The sequence below is a fragment of the Natator depressus genome, chromosome 20 (assembly GCF_965152275.1).
Source record: "Natator depressus isolate rNatDep1 chromosome 20, rNatDep2.hap1, whole genome shotgun sequence".
NCBI lineage: Eukaryota > Metazoa > Chordata > Testudines > Cheloniidae > Natator > Natator depressus.
Genome location: NC_134253.1, coordinates 25,754,970 through 25,772,683, shown reverse-complemented (window position 1 = coordinate 25,772,683; position 17,714 = coordinate 25,754,970). Strand labels below are relative to the sequence as shown.

Here is a 17,714-nt window from a genome sequence, read left to right as displayed (position 1 = left end):
AGAACTGCCATAGTGGATCAGACCAATGGTCCATCTGGCCTGGTATCCCGTCTCCAACCATGGTCAGTACAAGAGCTTCAAGGGGAGTGTACAGAACAGGGCAATTTTGCAGAGATCCACCCCCTGTCCTACAGGATCCTGTACCGGGTCTGTAAGGCAGTGACTGTTTCTTATGAGTTCGTAAAGATTCATAAACAGTCTGAAGCTATGTACATTTTTAAAAGTAGTAGGTCCAAGATGCACCAAGAATCTTTGAGTACTCCGCAAGTTGGGGTGAAGGAGAGATAATATTTTGGGGATAGGGTAAATCTTCTTTTTTTTTTAATGAGGTTGGCAGTGACTAGTGGCTCAATCTCCCTGTCTTACTGCTCTGCACTTGTTGTGTGCTAGACTGTTATTCTGCACTGGCAGCTTAGGGGCAGAACACAGTTTTGCCCGCATAATGGAAGTTCTCACTCCTGTCAAAAGATGTATTTTTAAATTGCTTTGGGAAATGAGGTTGGGTTGTTAGAATATGTATGCGGGAGGTAGGGTGCATCTGTATGTCAGCTTTGAATGATCAGTGTTCTAGAGCTTACATGAAAAATGTTCAAACTAGGGTGCTTAAGGTTAGCTCCTACATCCATATTTAGGAAGGAGACAAAACAGGGATTTATGTAGGTACCTATATAAATGGTGTGATTTTTTTTCAAAGGTGCCACGCATCTACAAATCTCACTGAAGTCAAGGGGAAAAGCAAGTGCTCACCTGTTTTGAAAAGGGCTGCTTGTATTTAGGTGTCTAAATATGGGTGTGGGAGCCTCGTGTTTGGCCTAAGGGTTTATTTCTACCCAATTGATCAAAGATTTTTTTTTGCCATTTTCTAAAAGAAAATGACGCAAAAGGGCCACAAATATGATCACAAAGTACAATTGTGGTATCTAGATCTACAGGGAGATGCAAAGAGATTCTCTAGCTTTATATGTGCATTTCCTGGTGATTCCTACTCATGGAGAGTCAATGCAAATATCCATCTCGGATGCATTCCAACCAATCAACTGGCATATATACTGTCCTTCATTTCCTCTGTGTGCTGAAGTCTCCTGCATCACCAGCTGGTGAACAAAGCTGTATGCTTTATAGCATCTCAGGAGCAGGAAGGAAGGAAAAAGAGGTGTCTCCAGAGTGGTGATTTTTTTTTGTGTGTGCGCAAAGTCTGCAGCATGTATTTAAAGAGTTTGCTGCATGTTAAGTGGCTTATGCAGACTTGATCAGCCCCGCCTTGCTGTGAGGATACAGAACACTGCCCTCTCCCTCATACATGAGAAGGAGTGTATGTAACTTGATAGTCCCAGTGATGGAGCCTTCAATTTCTGGCAGGAGGAGGAAGAGGAACAGCCACAACCTGCTCAGCCTGCCCTGCCTGTGGAGGAAAAGAAGAAGATCCCAGATCCAGACAGTGACGATGTGTCAGAAGTCGATGCCAGGCACATTATTGAGTAAGCCCCACCTAGTCACTTGCTATGTCAGTATTTTTAAATCCTGATGCCCGTTTTGTTTCCCCTTTGGGGGGGCAAAAACAACCCAGGATTAGCCTGGATTGATTTCCATTATTCTAGATCACTTAGTGCCTGTCAATTATGCCTCCCACAAATAACTGGCAAGAGAAGACTTGCGAACTGCTGTTTCTCTTGTCCCAGCACAAAGGGCAGCGTTCCATTGTGAAGTCCGTCTTTCACCTGACTGGCACATGAAAATATTATACTTCACTGTGAAAGTTTTGCATGTCATTTACTGCTAGAATAGCTTTAATTTTAATCCCTATTGCCAGTCTCTTGTAACTCCCTCCCAGTGCTCCCTAAAAAATTACATTGTGGGGCTCTGATTTGTTATGCTTAGTCTTTTTACCCAGAGATTAAGGCTGAGAGATTCAAATCCACTTAATAGATGCCATGCCTGTTCATTTTAATGAGACTTATGTCTGATTCTCCTAGAAAGCTTTGAATATATTGGTCCAGGTTTTTTGAAAACAGAAGAGAAATTAACATGTTGGTTACCAAAGTGCAGAGGAAATTGGGCGCTGTTTTTTTAATTTAAAGTTTCATGCTTAGGTATCCTCCTCCTCAGAGGGGAATGCTGCCTTAGCTACATTTGGAGAAGGGAAAAGGTATGCAGATGAAAATAGCGTGACAAACCATGGTTGCATACCTACAAACATCAGTAGAGACACAAGGGGATGAGGTCATATCTTTTATGGTTCGTGAAAGAGAGAAGCTTTAGAGGTCCTGAAGAAGAGCTCTGTGTAAGTTCACAGCAGAAGTTGTTCCAGTAAAAGACCTCACCCCCCCCTTGTCTCTCCAATATCCTGGGACCAACACCGCTACAAAAACTCTGCCTACAGACATCAGTCCTAGATTATAAAGCCAGCAGGGGCCACTGTGATCATCTAGTCTGACCTGCATAACACTGGTCAAAGGACTGTCGTGAATTAAGTCCTGTTTGAACTAGAGCAGATCTCTTAGAAAATCAATCAGTGAGGCATGAACCTTTACCCTCTAGCTCCATAATTATAAGCCCCTATCACTCGAGCTACATAAGAACAGCCATACTGGGTCAGACCAAAGGTCCATCTAGCCCAGTATCCTGTCTTCTGACAGTGGCCAATGCCCGACGTCCCAGAAGGAATGAGCAGAACAGGTAATCATCCAGTGATCCTGTTCTGGGATCCTGGGATCCTGTTCATGGGATGTCGCCCATTCCCAGCTTCTGGCAAACTGAAGCAAGGGACACCATCCCTGCCCATCCTGGCTAATAGCCATTGATGGACCTGTCCTCCAGGAACATACCAACTTTTTTTTTTTTTTTTTTTTTTTTTTTTTTTTTTTTGAACCCTGTAATAGTCTTGGCCTTCACAACATCCCCTGGCAAGGAGTTCCACAGGTTGACTGTGCGTTGTGTGAAGAAATACTTCCTTTTGTTTGTTTTTAAACCTCCTGCCTGTTCATTTCATTGGGTGATCCCTAGTTATTGTATTATGAGAAGAAGTAAATAACACTTTATTTACTTTCTCCACACCAGCAGTGATTTTATAGATCTCTAGCGTATCTTCCCTTAGTCGTCTCTTTTCCAAGCTGAAAAGTCCCAGTCTTATTAATCTTTTCTCATATGGAAGTTGTTGTTCCATACCCCTAATAATTTTTGTTGCCCTTTTCTGAACCTTTTCCAATTCCAATATATCTTTTTTGAGATCGGGTGACCACTTCTGCACGCAGTATTCAAGATGTGTGCATACCATGGATTTCTATAGAGGCAATATGATATTTTCTGTCTTATGATCTATCCCTTTCTTAATGATTCCCAGCATTCTGTTCCCTTTTGACTGCCGCTGAACACTGAGTGGATGTTTTCAAAGAACTATCCACAATTCTTGAGTGGTAACAGATCATTTAGACCCTATCGTTTTATATGTATAGTTGGGATTATGTTTTCCAATGTGCGTTACTTGTATTTATCAACGCTGAATTTTGTCTGCTATTTTGTTGTCCAGTCATCCAGTTCTGTGAGATCCCTTTGTAGCTCTTCACAGTCTGCTTGGGACTTAACTATCTTGAGTAGTTTTGTATCATCTGCAAATTTTGCCACCTCACTGTTTACTCCTTTTTCCAGATCATTTATGGATATGTTGAATAGGACTGGTCGCAATACAGACCCCTCAGGGACACTACTATTTACCTCTCTCCATTCTGAAAACTGACCATTTATTCCTACTCTTTCTTATCTTTTAATCAGTTACCAGTCCCTGAGAGGACCTTCCCTCTTATCCCATGACAGGTTACTTTGCTAAAGAAAAATCTTCCAGCTGTCAATAAGCAGAGGGCTGTTACATTTTCTGGTGACCAGCCAGTCTAGAGAGACAGTCACCTGCATTAAGCCAATGTATTACGTAGCATAATGTGGTGGTTTATATAAACCACCCATGGGTATGGATATAGCCGTATTGGCATAAATGCACCTGTGTGAGCTGTTAGTTATTTTAAACTAAAGAAATGGAAGAAAAAAGGGTAATGCAGTGTTGACATTTTACATAACAAAAAGTCAGGGATTACAGAGTTTATGGTTCCCATGGTGGCAGACATTGCCCGAATAAAGATAAAAGTTATCGCCATATATGGAAAAAACTGAATATTTCAAAGTGGGTCCAAGTTATGTTTCTCTCCGCAACTAAACTTAAAATTCTGGATACTTCTGTGCATGTAAAAACTGAACCTCACTGTGGAAGTAACCTAGTTTTTTGCTTTTAATATTTATAAGGACTTAGACATCCCATACTCACAGATCTTCTCCCTCTCTCTTGCACCATCCTAGTTTCCTTTCTGAGATGCGCCAAAAAAAAAAAAGTTGTGGGGGCCTTAAAAATTGAACTTGGAAAGTATCATTTGGTTGTAGTGTTAAGCCTCTGATTTGGGCAGTTTCTGGTGCATCAGTTGAAAGGGGTTCTCATCACACCAGGAAATGTTAAGTTGTTTGCAGAAGAAACTATAATAGACTAAGTATAACTGTGTGAGGAAATAGGTGAAGTGTGTTTTTTAAATTGTTTTGTTTTTTTTTTGAAACCATAATTCCTTTAAAACAAACACAAGCTGCTGGATGAAATGGCAATAAGAATTTACCATTCAGGTCAAGATTCTTGCTCTCTCAAAAGTGTACTGTGGTTTGGATCTTCAAAAGTCATCAGGACTTGTGCTCCGAAGTCACTTAGGCGCTGCTGTAAATCCCATCCCACCTGGTTAGTTTCCAAGGAATTAAACGTGCAGGCATTATTTTTTTGCTCCCTGATTTTAGAAAGCATGAGACAAAGGGAAAAGTAAACAGGGATGAGAAGAGACTAAAATATTCTTTCAAAAGCAAAGAAGTTGATTGGCTCTTGGGAGAGACGAGCTCATGAAATCCAAGGATTCGTGGGGTTCCCCAGGAGGTCTTCGGGCGCCGGGGAAGCCAGTCTCCCAGAGAAGGATTCTCTCCATATCCATTCAAAACCCTTTATTTACTTTATTTTTTAGAAATGCTAAGCAAGATGTTGATGATGAGTATGGGGTCTCCCAAGCTCTGGCGAGGGGATTGCAATCTTACTACGCTGTGGCCCACGCGGTCACTGAACGAGTGGACAAACAGTCTACGCTCATGGTCAATGGCGTCCTCAAACAATACCAGGTGAGACACTGAGGGAGGAAGTACCCTGATTCAGGGTGATGGTGATTGAAATAGCTTATGCACGCATACAGCATGTCTGATAAACCATAAGTATACTCAGCGCTGGGGGGAGAACCTAGAAATTGCCAGACTGAATCAGACCCAAGGCCCATCTAGTCCAGTATCCGGTCTCTGACCAGCAGCTCAAAGGAAGGTTTTCCTAGAACTCTGCAATAACAGATGTAGGATAATCAGCCCCCCATATTAGGTTTCATCCTGACCTCTAGTAGTCAGAGATTGGCTTAAACCCTGATGCCTGAGATGTAATGTCCCTTCCAAAAGGTTGTCATTATTTATTAGAAGTAAATTGCACACCTTGCTCTGCCTTATAGTCTAGATAAGGAACTGAGACATGTATTTGAACATAAAACCCTCCTGAGATTGTTCCAGGCAACTGGTTTCACTCTGCTTGGTGTTGGGCTCCTGTCCTGCTTCCCTCACCGCTCTAATCAGGTGGCACTTCTTTACCATGCTCAGTTATTTCAGCTGTATCTGCCAGCTGATTTATTCAAGTCCATTTGGGGTTAATAGGTCATTATTTCTTACCTTTTGAACTTGCTGAGCAAAATTCATTGCAAGTGCCTCCATAAGCAAATACACAATATAATAAAGCTGACAAGCAAGTTTTAAACATATGCGCGTGTGTACACACATCTAAATTGCAAGTTTTAAACATGTGAACGTATGTGTGTACACACACACACACACACACACACACACACACACACACACACACACACACACACACACACACACACACACACACACACACACATGCTCCGCCCACCCCAAATTGCACCAAACAGGCTGAAGGTGACTGGATAATACTTGAATCGTGTAGTCTCTGGGGAACAAAGTGTGACTCGACAGACTTTATCTAGCATTTTTAGTTGTAATTAGATAATTGTGCAGTACTTTGAAGATGCAAAGCTCTATGGAAGGACTAAATTTTTGTGCTTATCAGTAGGCTCTGGTGTAAGACCTTACTTATAATGTTGTGTATTGCACTTGTCAGTGAAATCCTGGGGATTAAAGATAGGAGCCTGTTGACTCACACCTCTTATCTCTCCCACACTGCAGGAATGGAGGATTGTTCCCTTCAGTCCATGCAAACAACCAGAAAGTTGTTAAGGTTGTGAGAGATGCAGATGGGAATAAAATGATCCAGGCTTCTGGGGTTGAGGGGAGGTCTTTTATAAAATAACCAGTTAGCCAGACTTTGCCTCTGTAGCTTAAAGCAAAGAGCATTAAAGGGAGCTTTCAGTGTGGTACACATGATCCAGAAGGGAGAGGAATGGATCAATGCTAAAGAGCGCTTTGAGATAATTAACTCTAAAACAAGAGGTTTAATAATCTATGAATAATTAATCTACAATGTTACATAAGGTGAGTGGCTGCAAATCATTCACAAGGAAGTGTGGCTTTTTTCCTCTGAGATCCTGTTCAGTTTACATTCTGTGAATCATCCTCCATTATCTTTTTATTCAGATTAAAGGTTTGGAGTGGCTCGTCTCTTTGTACAATAATAATCTGAATGGTATCCTGGCGGATGAGATGGGTCTGGGCAAAACTATCCAGACCATCGCTTTAATCACATACCTCATGGAGCACAAGCGTATCAATGGACCCTTCCTCATTATCGTACCTCTCTCGTAAGTGTGGTGCTCGAACTCATGGTGGGTTACAGCACTGGGAAGTTTAGGAGATGTTTTTAGTGAGCAATGTTAATTCTAGCTGTGCTGTGGAAGGTAGCAGGGTGTGATGTTAGAGCAGGGAGGAAGAGGGAGTCAGGAATTATGGGTTCTGTTCCTCACTCTGCCACTGACTCACTCTCTGACCTTGGAATTCATTCAGCTGCCTTGCCTCAGTTTAATAATCTGCAAAATGAGTGTAGAGATACTGTACAGGGGAGTTTGGGAGCTTTTGTAAAGTGCCTTGAGGTCCTTGGATAAAAGTGCCTGTAGAAACCCAAATAATGCTGCAGTTGCCCTAAGGGAAGCTGTTTCTCCCCCCCCCCGGTCATAGACTTTTGGCTCATAACCTCTTAATTTAGTCCATTTTAACAGTACTTATGTTCTGAATAATCAGAAAAAGTTTAAGGGCACCTTCCCAACTCAGTAGGTCAGCTTAAATAAATAAATGAGCCAGTGTGAAGAATCAGAATTCAGGCATTGCTGTTTGTAGCAGAACTGTTCCTCTTTATATGTTATACCAAAATACAGATCTTCGCCAATAAAATAAGACAGCACTCCCCTGTGCGCACACACGACTGGATTGTGTTATATTTTCAGTTCAGTCCCTAGTTCATGGAAGGGTTCTTCGAGCGATTGCCCATGCTGATGCCACTCTTGAGGCATGTGCACCCAATACATGCCACGTCAGATTATTTTGTCCGGTAGCATCTGATGGGGCTGGGGCTGTGCCCTGAGTGTCCTCACAGCCCTCCCACTCCAGGGCAGAAAAGCTGAGTGGCCCAAGCATCCTCTGTCCATCCTTGCTTCCTGTGGCAGCAATGCAGAACCCCTGCACCGTCTGCTTCCTCCACGCCCTGTGCGACTGACTTAGCCTTGTATGAAATAGTACCATGTTAATGTAGTTTGCCTTTTTTATGGTGTCCTGGGGTTCACTCACCCCTACTGGCTGTCCTGGGGATTAGCTCTGGCCAGGCATTGTGCCCTCCTCTGGTTTTGTCTCTCCTGTCATCCTGCGGACCCCTTTGTTCCAGGAATGGCAGCTCCTCTTCGTGACTTGACCCTCTGACCAGGTCACTCCGTGGTTCCCCCTTCCAGGGTATGTAACAGTGTCTTTTTGGAACAAATCAGGAAGTCCACTGTCTTCTGCCTGGTCGGTGCCACATCCCTAGTGGCTGGTAGGGAAACCCGAGCCTGCCCTCTACTCTGGGTTCCAGCTCAGGGGCCCTCCAGTTAGCAGCCAAGGCCTGCACTGTCCTACCATGCTGCTTTACCCCTGAGCCTTCTCCTATCTTCCTGGCTTCCCCCCTCTCTGGGTTTTTCAGCCTCCCGACTGCCCTCTACAGTAGAACCTCAGAGTGAGGGGTGAACATTAGTTCAGCATTACGAACAAACTTTATGGTTCTTTCAAAAGTTTACAACTGAACATTGACTTAGTACAGCTTTGAAACTTTACTATGCAGAAGAAAAATGCTGCTTTTGACCATCTTAATTTAAATGAAACAAGCACAGAAACAATTTTCTTACCTTGTGAAATCTTTTTTTAAACTTTCCTTTAATTTTTTTAGTTCTTTGTTTAACACAGCAGTGTACTGTGTGTGCTTCCCGCCGAATACTTCCAAACGAGGAGTGTGGCTGACTGGTCAGTTCGTAACTCTGAGGTTATACTATATAGGCCCCACACACCTCCTTTCACCCAGGGAGAGACTGCAGACTCCTTCCATGCATCCCATGGCTGCTGTCACCTCCTGGGCTTTATTCAGGTGCCTGCTGTTCCTGCCCAGCTGAGCTTTATTTAATCAACTCCTGCTCCCTGGCTCCTCCAGTGCAGCCTGGGCAGGTAATTGGCCCATTTAGCCATCTTAACCCTTCCAGGCCCTGGGTGGGGTGGACACCCCATCACATATGGTCTTTGTCAATGTAATATAGGTAAGTTTTAGTTAACCTAGACAAACAGAGAAACTTGTGGAGTAGCTACGGGAGCTTGAGCCACACATTTACAAGACACTGTTCCTTAGCGGAGGCTTCCAGATTGGAAGCCAATTTTGGTGGGACTGTCCTGCAGTCACTACTTAAGTAAGACTCTGGTTATCCACCTCCAAGCAATAGACAACTGCTTGCACATCACAAGGTGTGGGATCTGCGTTGACAACCACTCGAAGAAGAAGGGACACTTACTTTCCTTGCGGTAATTGGTTCTTCGAAATATCTTGTCCACAACCTTCCCTCTTTCTCAGCTACTCCAGAGTTCTGTACTGGTGAAAGAACTGAGGGGCAGTTGGGCCCACGCTGCCCTTTATGCCCTCAGGCGAGGGGGAAGTGAGGTTACTTATGGTGCAGGCGTGGTCCCAACAGACACTGCTGAACAAAATAATTTGATCTCTCGTGCGTGGAGCACATGTGCACCAAGAGCAGAATCTATATGGGCAATGCATCTCCAAGAACCACATTTACTGTAAGGTAAATAACTGTTCTTTGTGGCAGAGAAGAGAGTACTGTGGTCACATCTCATGATTGTCACAGAGAATTGTTTGGATTGTGGTTGAGTGTCTTGGATAATGGATTTTGCAGCAAGAATTGCTAGCTGGGAATAAAGGGTACTGATTTCTGAAGAGCTGCTGGAGACTTTTATGGTTTTACAACCAGTGGGGGCTGCTTTGGGCTATAAAAGGTTTGGAGTCCATTATGCAAGGGTGGGTTTTACTGTTCTCTTTCTCTCCTCCCCTCTCTTCTAGAACATTGTCAAACTGGGCATATGAATTTGATAAATGGGCTCCTTCTGTGGTGAAGGTCTCCTACAAGGCAAGTAGTGGAGTTCAGTCCTACACTTCTCACTGTGAAACCTTTGGTTGAATATTTTGTAAGCAGCTTTTAGTACCTATATAACCAACCCCGATAGAAATGCAGCCTTCCCTTTTATCCAAAAAATAAACCGCTGCTTCAGGACTCTTCTTCCCTGCATTAGATTCGCTCTCTCGCTCAAGCGTTCATATCGAACTGCCACGGCCTGTATAAACATTCAAGCTAGATTTACTTCCCTCCTGCCAATCAGGAACATGGGATTTTTCCACCCTGTTGCTAATAATCAGAGCTTGTCTACACAGTGTGGCAATGTGTACTAGAGGGGTGTGAATTCTGCAATGCACTGCGTGCTGCAGACTGACTGGCCTGTGTAGACGCTGCTGGCACGCACTAAAAATGTGCAATAGGGAATTTTTAGAACATGCCAGCAGGGTCTACACGGGCCGGTTGGTGTGCAGCATGTTGGTGCGCTTTAGAATTTGTACCTCTCTACTGGTGCATTGCTGGACCCTGTCGGACAAGCCCTCAGTAATGCCCCCTGCTGGCAGTTACATTGGTTTAATTTTTTTTTCTCCTATTCCTCCTTTCCCAGGGCTCTCCAGCAGCAAGACGGGCGTTTGTACCTCAGCTTCGAAGTGGGAAATTTAATGTCTTGCTTACAACCTACGAGTACATCATCAAAGATAAGCACATTCTTGCCAAGGTGAGTGTTTGTGTTTCCTATGGCTAACTGTACCTCTGACACCCTCATGGCTGCCTTAAGGGCCACCCCACTTAGGGCTCAGGCTCCCAGCCATCACCTTTCTCAGGCCCTGCAGTTTTGTGTTCTCTGGGGTAATAACAGGGTTAAGGAGTGATCAGCCATCTCTCATAAAGCAAAATGTTCTTCATTCAGAACAAAAGCATTACAGAGAAAACATACCTTACCAATAAACAGCTTAGATACACATGCCCAGCTTAGCAGGTGCTCACCCATCTTTCACATAGAAACGCTGGCAGATCTAAAGTACCTCAGATCCTCTCATGTGGCCTGTCTCAGTTTGGGGTTTGTGCATGTCAGTTACCCTCTTCCGAGGTCAAACTGTATCAAGTGACAGCCTCAAGTCTTTTGTCCTGTTAGACCTCCTGATCAAGTCAAGGCAGTCTATGCAGGTTCTCCCCAGAAGTGTGGGAGTGTGCGACTTCACAAGACTAGTTATCTGGGTTATTTCAGCATTAGTTACCTCCCAGAAACGTCTCTTATCTTGTGATCTTTATCTGTATCTTGTGTCAGTGAACTACTAAATTAAGCTGCACTGATTAGGGGTTTGTGCCGGTTTAACTATATCCAGTTAAACTGGTGCATCTTTTCTCACCTAGACATGGCCTTAGCAGGGAGGTTTTAGCTTTCTCTTTTCCCTTACTACTCCAGTTCTTGAGTAACTGAAATTATTTGGCTATGGCCAGGAAGCTAAGAAATTACTGATGGTGGTACAGGGTGTGTGAGATGCTAGGAATAACTAACTGGGTCTCTTCCTTAATCATTTCTCAACATTACTGCCCCTTCCCTTTTCTTTACATTCTCTCCCTTATTCCATCAACTGTCTCAGTTCTCTGTACCACAGGCAAAGAAAGGGCTCATGAATGGCAGCACTTTCCCAGCAGCAGCCTGAATGGAACTTGACTAGGTTTTTACAGTCCTAGTCAGTTCTGATCGGTCTCTGGTGGTGGCCCCCTGCTAGGCAGGCATAGGTGCATGGATGGTTAAGACTCTGATTCTCCTGCGTCTGAGGACGTGAATGTAGCTGCTGTGCTTATGGAAGGTGGGATTCCCACAGTGTCTGTTGTGATTCCGTCTCTACAGATTCGCTGGAAGTACATGATTGTTGATGAAGGTCACAGAATGAAGAATCACCACTGTAAGCTAACCCAAGTCCTCAACACACACTACGTAGCTCCGCGTCGTTTGCTGCTGACAGGAACTCCACTACAGAATAAGCTGCCAGAGCTGTGGGCTCTACTCAATTTCCTCCTTCCCACCATCTTCAAGAGCTGTAGCACATTTGAGCAGTGGTTTAATGCTCCATTTGCCATGACTGGAGAGAAGGTAGGCGTGGAAGTAGCCATCTGGCAGCAGTTGAGTTTGGACAGTCTTGTACTAATATAAGGCACCAAATCACTGGGTATCCACAGTATTTGGTTGTAATTAGTTTCCAGCTGTTAACTGGTATGCTAGCTCAGCGGTCTCCATCTTAGACCATTTGCTAATTAGGGGAGGGGTATTGTCTTCATTCAGAGTTTAATTTCTGGGACATGACAGCAGAGAAAGTGAGTTTGAGCCGTACGGGATAAAACAGAGACTGATAATAAGCAAATGTTGGAATAAGGGCAAGGTATCTTTCGGTCATAGACCTCCAGCCATCCCAGCAAGGCGCTGCCTTGGTTCGTGTCAAAATGGATTCTCGGATTGCACAGAATCCTCAAGGCTTTTAAGTGAACTGGTTATATTCATTCAAAACACCTTCCTTAAAGTGCAGTGACTGGGGACGTGAATACCAAGTAATAGAACAGCACAGGGGTTGAACCTTTAGAGTTTTCAGTACAGAAACCCCAGACTTGGACAGCAGCATAAGCAAGTTTGCAGTTTTGAGAGTTGTGTGGCTGCTCAAAACTGTAAGTCATCAGTTGCACAGTTTATGGAGGAAATCTTTAGGCCTTATTTCTATTCCCAGCTCTGCCACTGGCCTGCTGGGTGATCTTGGGCAAGTCACTTGCCCTCTCTGAGTCTGTTTCCCCATCTGTAGAATGGGGATAATCGTGACCTTCTTTGCAAAGCGCTTTGAGATCTGCTGGGAATGGGCTAGACAAGAGCCGGGGCGGGGGCGGGGGGGGGGGTGGTTGTTGGGATCTTGCAGTATTTAGTGAAAAATGTTGAGGGGGGAGAGACTCAAGTTATTTTAACCTTTTTTTTTATTTCCTGGGTGGAAAAAATAGGTGGATTTGAATGAAGAAGAAACTATTCTGATTATCCGTCGTTTGCACAAAGTGCTGCGTCCCTTCCTGCTCAGGCGGTTAAAGAAGGAGGTAGAAGCGCAGCTGCCTGAAAAGGTAAAGCTCATAAGGAAGATGCACACCCCCACACCCTCCAGGCTTCCTGGATGCATTTTTGGAAGAAGTTCTTTAGTCAAACACAAGTTATTGTGCTCAATACAGGGGGAGTGGAGTGAAATTCCCTGGCCTACGTGGTTATACAGGCGATCAGACTAGATCGAATGGTTCCTTCTGGCCTAAACGATCCTGTGATTCTAAAATCTATGAACTATGCTTTACTTAAATAGGGTTTTATTTGTTTTATGTTGCATCCCTGCTGTAAGTTGTCATGTAGCTGAAGTGAGAGACTATGACCTCTCCTGAGGAAAGTGGGGAAAGCCCCAAGATTTGAGCATGTACAATGGGACAGGAGGAAGTAGTGAAAAATGCTCTAGACAGCGCTCCTGCCCTGGCCCATGAGTGGGGGGATGAGCTAGTTGAACTAACCCATTTATTCTTTTTTTAACTTGCATATAGTTGTCAGTTAAGCTGCCTGCTATTTGCTCCAGCATTTGACAGCTGCTTCCATGTTGTCCTCACTAAAGGCTTTTGCTTTTTATGGTTTCTCTTTCTTCACTCCAGTGCTGTTGGAAAGGTCTCTTCTGTGGAAGCCAAATTTAGTTTTCTTTCTAGGAACTGCTGCAATTATATGGTATTTTGCAGCTTTTCATCTTGCTATTCTCATCCCAATGGGCTATGCTAGTCAGAGGAGAACAAACCAGATTGGTGGCTTAACTCTCTAGCACTGAGGTCGTAGGGCTCAAAGTGGGGAAGATGGGAGAATAGTGATGGATGTTCGTGCCCCACAGTGACTTGTATGCCCACTCTGCCGCTCCTGGGCCAGCAGCATCATAAAGACACCACACTGAGCCCTCTGGTTAAAGAGTATCTCATCAGCACTCTGGCCAGCTTGAGAACAGTGCTAATTGGTTGGGAAATAAGTCACAGTTCAGTGGTTGGCAGAGAGCTCGGAGCAGTACAGCAAAGTGTGTGGGGGGTGCAGAGCTACAGGCCAGTGATTGGGGGGGGGGGGGAAATAGGAGTGAGATGTTTTGGGAGCATGCAGAGGATCACGGAGGGTTGGTTACTATTGTTTGTGATGTTAAACTCTCCTCTGCTTTCCAGGTGGAGTATGTGATCAAGTGTGACATGTCAGCGTTACAGAGGGTGCTGTATAGACACATGCAGGCCAAGGGAGTGCTGCTCACTGATGGCTCGGAGAAGGATAAAAAGGTGTGGCAATAGGGCCCTGATTTGTTCCTCGCTCTCCCTGCATTTACATGCAGCAGGGCTGAAGAGCATTTCATGTACAGGGGCCTGTTTCCAAACTGGATTTTTTTCCATGCTGTCTGCCAGTCACGTTGCTGTTACGGTTTTAAGGGGACATTTTTGTGGAGTTAAGCATTCAGATCCCCTTCACTTTCATAGGTGCCTAACTGCTCTTTGTGCTTTGGGAAATCCCCTTAATGCATTTGGCACTGGCTCCCTGGAAACTGAGGCCTGATCTAGACATAAAGCTTAGATCGACATAGTTGCGGTGCTCAGGGATGTGAAAAATCCACACCTCTGAGCACTGGTGTAGACGCAGCTCGGTCAGCGGAAGAAAGCTTCAGTCAACTTAGCTACCATCGCGCAGGGAGGTGGAGTTCCTACAGCAACCGAAAAACCCCTTCTGTCACCGTTGTCTGCCTACACTACAGGGTTAAAGCAGTATCATTATGGCACCACAGCTGTGCCACCATAGCACCTGTAGTGTAGGCATGGCGTTAAAGCCCCAATGCACAGAATGGGTACAGCAGGAACCGTGGCAGTGCAGGCTTCCTCCACATAACCATGACCTAAACCTGTGCATGCCTCTCCCAAGACTGCCCAAAAGGGCACCATGAAGGATGATGCTGTGCTGTGGATAACTGTCAGGAATTTCACAGAGAGCACTGAGAGCTTGTTTCACACATGCCACTCAACAGCTATCCGATGGCAGCAGCAGGTTGGGCCAGGTTTAAAATGAACTGAAGGTGAAGTGTCCACTTTTCCAGTATGCATCCTCTGAGCCGCCCTTTATTCCTTGGATTGCGGAAGAGGATTTTAAGGTTTCTCCTTAACACCTTGAAGTTCAGCTTTCTGAGCAATGTGTTACACTGATTGACTGTTGTCTCGCTGTTCTGGGCAGCTTTCACAGCAGTGGGGCTGGGGGACTTGGCCTTGCTAGTGTATGGAGGAGGTTTTGGAGTCATTGATTGGGTTCTCTCCTAAAGTGGCAGCTCTGATACTAGATCTGTGTGACATTCACTTTTGAAAACTGAGTGAAGATGCATCCCACGTCCCATCCATGCTATAACAGCCGTTCACTGTCTTCAATGTTCTGCAAACGTGATCAGCCGCGAATAATTCCATCTTTGTCCTCAGTTGCACCCATCTGCTTTCTCTCATGTGATATTTTACATTTTGCCAAGAGTGTAGAATGCCATGATAGCAAGGGGGGTGGAGCAGATCCTCCGCTTTCTCTTTCACAGCTTTAATGTCTGCTTGGACATATCTGTAAATTTTGTCTTTATTCACACAGGGCAAAGGTGGTACAAAAACCCTGATGAACACCATCATGCAGCTGAGGAAGATCTGTAACCATCCGTACATGTTTCAGCACATAGAGGTAATGTTGTATTTTTGTATCAGTGTTGCCTAGAGGCTCCTATGAGGATCTAGGTGCCTTAGTGCAGAGATCCACTTTTCTGTAAAATGGGTAATATATGAACTAAGCTGTGCTTGGATGCTGTGGGGTAAATTTTCAGGGCAGCACTGTGTAGCGTTCCTGTGTCTCATCTTAAAATGTTTCCCTATAGCATCCAACGTTGGTTTAAACCTATTCAGACATGAAGTGTTCAATGAAGTGATATCAATTAAAAATGGCAAAATCAAGGCTCATTGTCAAGCAAATCCCTTTGGATGCAGTCTCTCCTCAGAGACGACAGAACAAGTGTTCCACTAGTGAATCAGTGCTCCAACTTGCTCCTTGGGATCATCTTCTAACCTCAAGTGACCCCAGACAGATGCTTTAAAATTACTTTATTCCTACACATTCTTTCCAGGCCTTCATACAGCAATTGGATATCTTATGAATTAACCTATTGCCATTTATAATTAGACCGCTTTCCAACCGAAGAATAAAATGGCTAATACCAAACTTGACGCACAGTTCTGCGGTAAGAACGTCTGCCACAAGGCTAACCCAAAGTATGTTGGTGTTACACTGGACCAGAGTTTGACCTTTCAACAACACCTCAAGAATGTCAGGTCTTGTGTCGCACTTATCAGAAAATTGGCCAGAACATCATGGGGCTCCAGTCCATGGACCCTATGAACTGCAACAATTGCCTTGGTATATTCTGCAGCTAAATGCTGTGCACCTGTGTGGTCTTACAGCAGTCATGCTAAACTCCTTGACACTCAACTTAATAATGCTATACGCATAGTGTCAGGGACGCTCAAATCGACTCCAGTCGACTGGCTCCTGGTCCTATCACATATCCAGCCTCTGCAGATTAGAAGAGCTCCTCAGACATCTTGCTTTCTCAACCATGTCAATGCAAATGCAGGGATTCTGCTGCATGATGACCTGCAGAACCCGCCAAAGACAAGATTTAAAATCCCACAATCCTCTATGGAACCACATCAAGACCCTTACACCAGCTGTGACGCTGAGGCTCATGGAGAATCACATGGAGTGTTTCAGCCGCTCTAAACAAACAGCTTGTTGTTGACCCTGCCAAGGAACCACCGGGTTTTGATTTTATGTCGGAAAGACTGGTGCAGATTGATTTGCATCAGGACATCTCATGGGAGACTTGGACAAACTCTCTTTAAATGGAAAATGAGGCAAACACTTGCATGTGACTGTGGTCACCAGGCACAAACGATGGAGCACATCATATCTGAGTGTCCCTTTTGTTCCTTGGCCAGGGGCCTGAAGGACATCACCAGCTCACTGCTGTGGCAATGTGCTGGCTATCTAACCTAGAAATACACTTGTAGTTGTTGCTATCCACCCAAGCCATATGAAAACAGAGAAGAAGATTAGACGTATTTGACCTGATGATCAGTTTTCTATCCGGGCAATTCCAAGAGTTTGTTTCATTTATTGGACACTTGTGTTAGTATAGAAGAATGTGGTGCAATCAGTGTGATAGTGTTTCTGTTTTTGGTTTCAGGAATCCTTTTCAGAGCACTTAGGTTTCACTGGAGGTATTGTACAGGGGTAAGTTGAATGCTTTTGAGCTTTACAAAGGAGGATATTTGTAGTTTAAGTGTGGTGTGGTTTATCAATGAAGAATTACTTGGATTAGTTCAGTGTATTAATGTAACAAGTACTGGTAGCTCTCATTTGCATGCGAGGGTGATGCATTTTTGTAGCATCAGATTCTCACCTATTGCCAATCCTCTCTGGTGAACTAGACTAGACCTGTACCGAGCATCTGGCAAATTTGAGCTCCTAGACAGGATTCTTCCCAAACTACGAGCCACCAACCACAAGGTGCTGCTGTTCTGTCAGATGACCTCACTCATGACCATCATGGAAGACTACTTTGCATACCGTGGCTTCAAATACCTCAGGCTGGATGGTGAGTTTAACTGGTAACGGAGAGACACTCAATCTCCTCCTGAATGCTCTGCTTTGGCAATATCAGTAGGCTAAACCCTACGTGTGTAGATAACGAATGATCAAATAACAAGCCTCCTTTTTAATGCTCATCGCCATGCAATGTGCTTTGCAGCACACGTGGGAAACATGCATGAAACTAACAGCCATTCATAAAAGTAGACCACCGAACTATCATAACCAATCGCATCATGTACTAACTCTTGGTAAAGCTGGTGGGATTACACTGTTGCAACCTTTTCATTGCACACTTGCTTCTGGACGTGTTT

The 17,714-nt window shown here is 44.4% G+C and overlaps 1 protein-coding gene across 8 annotated transcripts in view; it reads left to right on the top strand.

Moving 5' to 3' along the window:
- Positions 1-17,714, top strand: part of SMARCA4 (SWI/SNF related BAF chromatin remodeling complex subunit ATPase 4) — a 56,818-nt gene that overhangs the window by 27,663 nt on the left and 11,441 nt on the right. For all 8 annotated transcript variants that reach the window (XM_074934824.1, XM_074934822.1, XM_074934825.1 and 5 more), the window contains exons 15-25: positions 1,360-1,478; positions 5,040-5,190; positions 6,718-6,881; positions 9,656-9,722; positions 10,315-10,425; positions 11,566-11,808; positions 12,696-12,809; positions 13,917-14,024; positions 15,355-15,441; positions 16,997-17,043; positions 17,241-17,407. In XM_074934824.1, the coding sequence (XP_074790925.1) occupies positions 1,360-1,478; positions 5,040-5,190; positions 6,718-6,881; positions 9,656-9,722; positions 10,315-10,425; positions 11,566-11,808; positions 12,696-12,809; positions 13,917-14,024; positions 15,355-15,441; positions 16,997-17,043; positions 17,241-17,407 (1,378 nt within the window). The remainder of the gene's footprint in view (positions 1-1,359; positions 1,479-5,039; positions 5,191-6,717; positions 6,882-9,655; positions 9,723-10,314; positions 10,426-11,565; positions 11,809-12,695; positions 12,810-13,916; positions 14,025-15,354; positions 15,442-16,996; positions 17,044-17,240; positions 17,408-17,714) is intronic.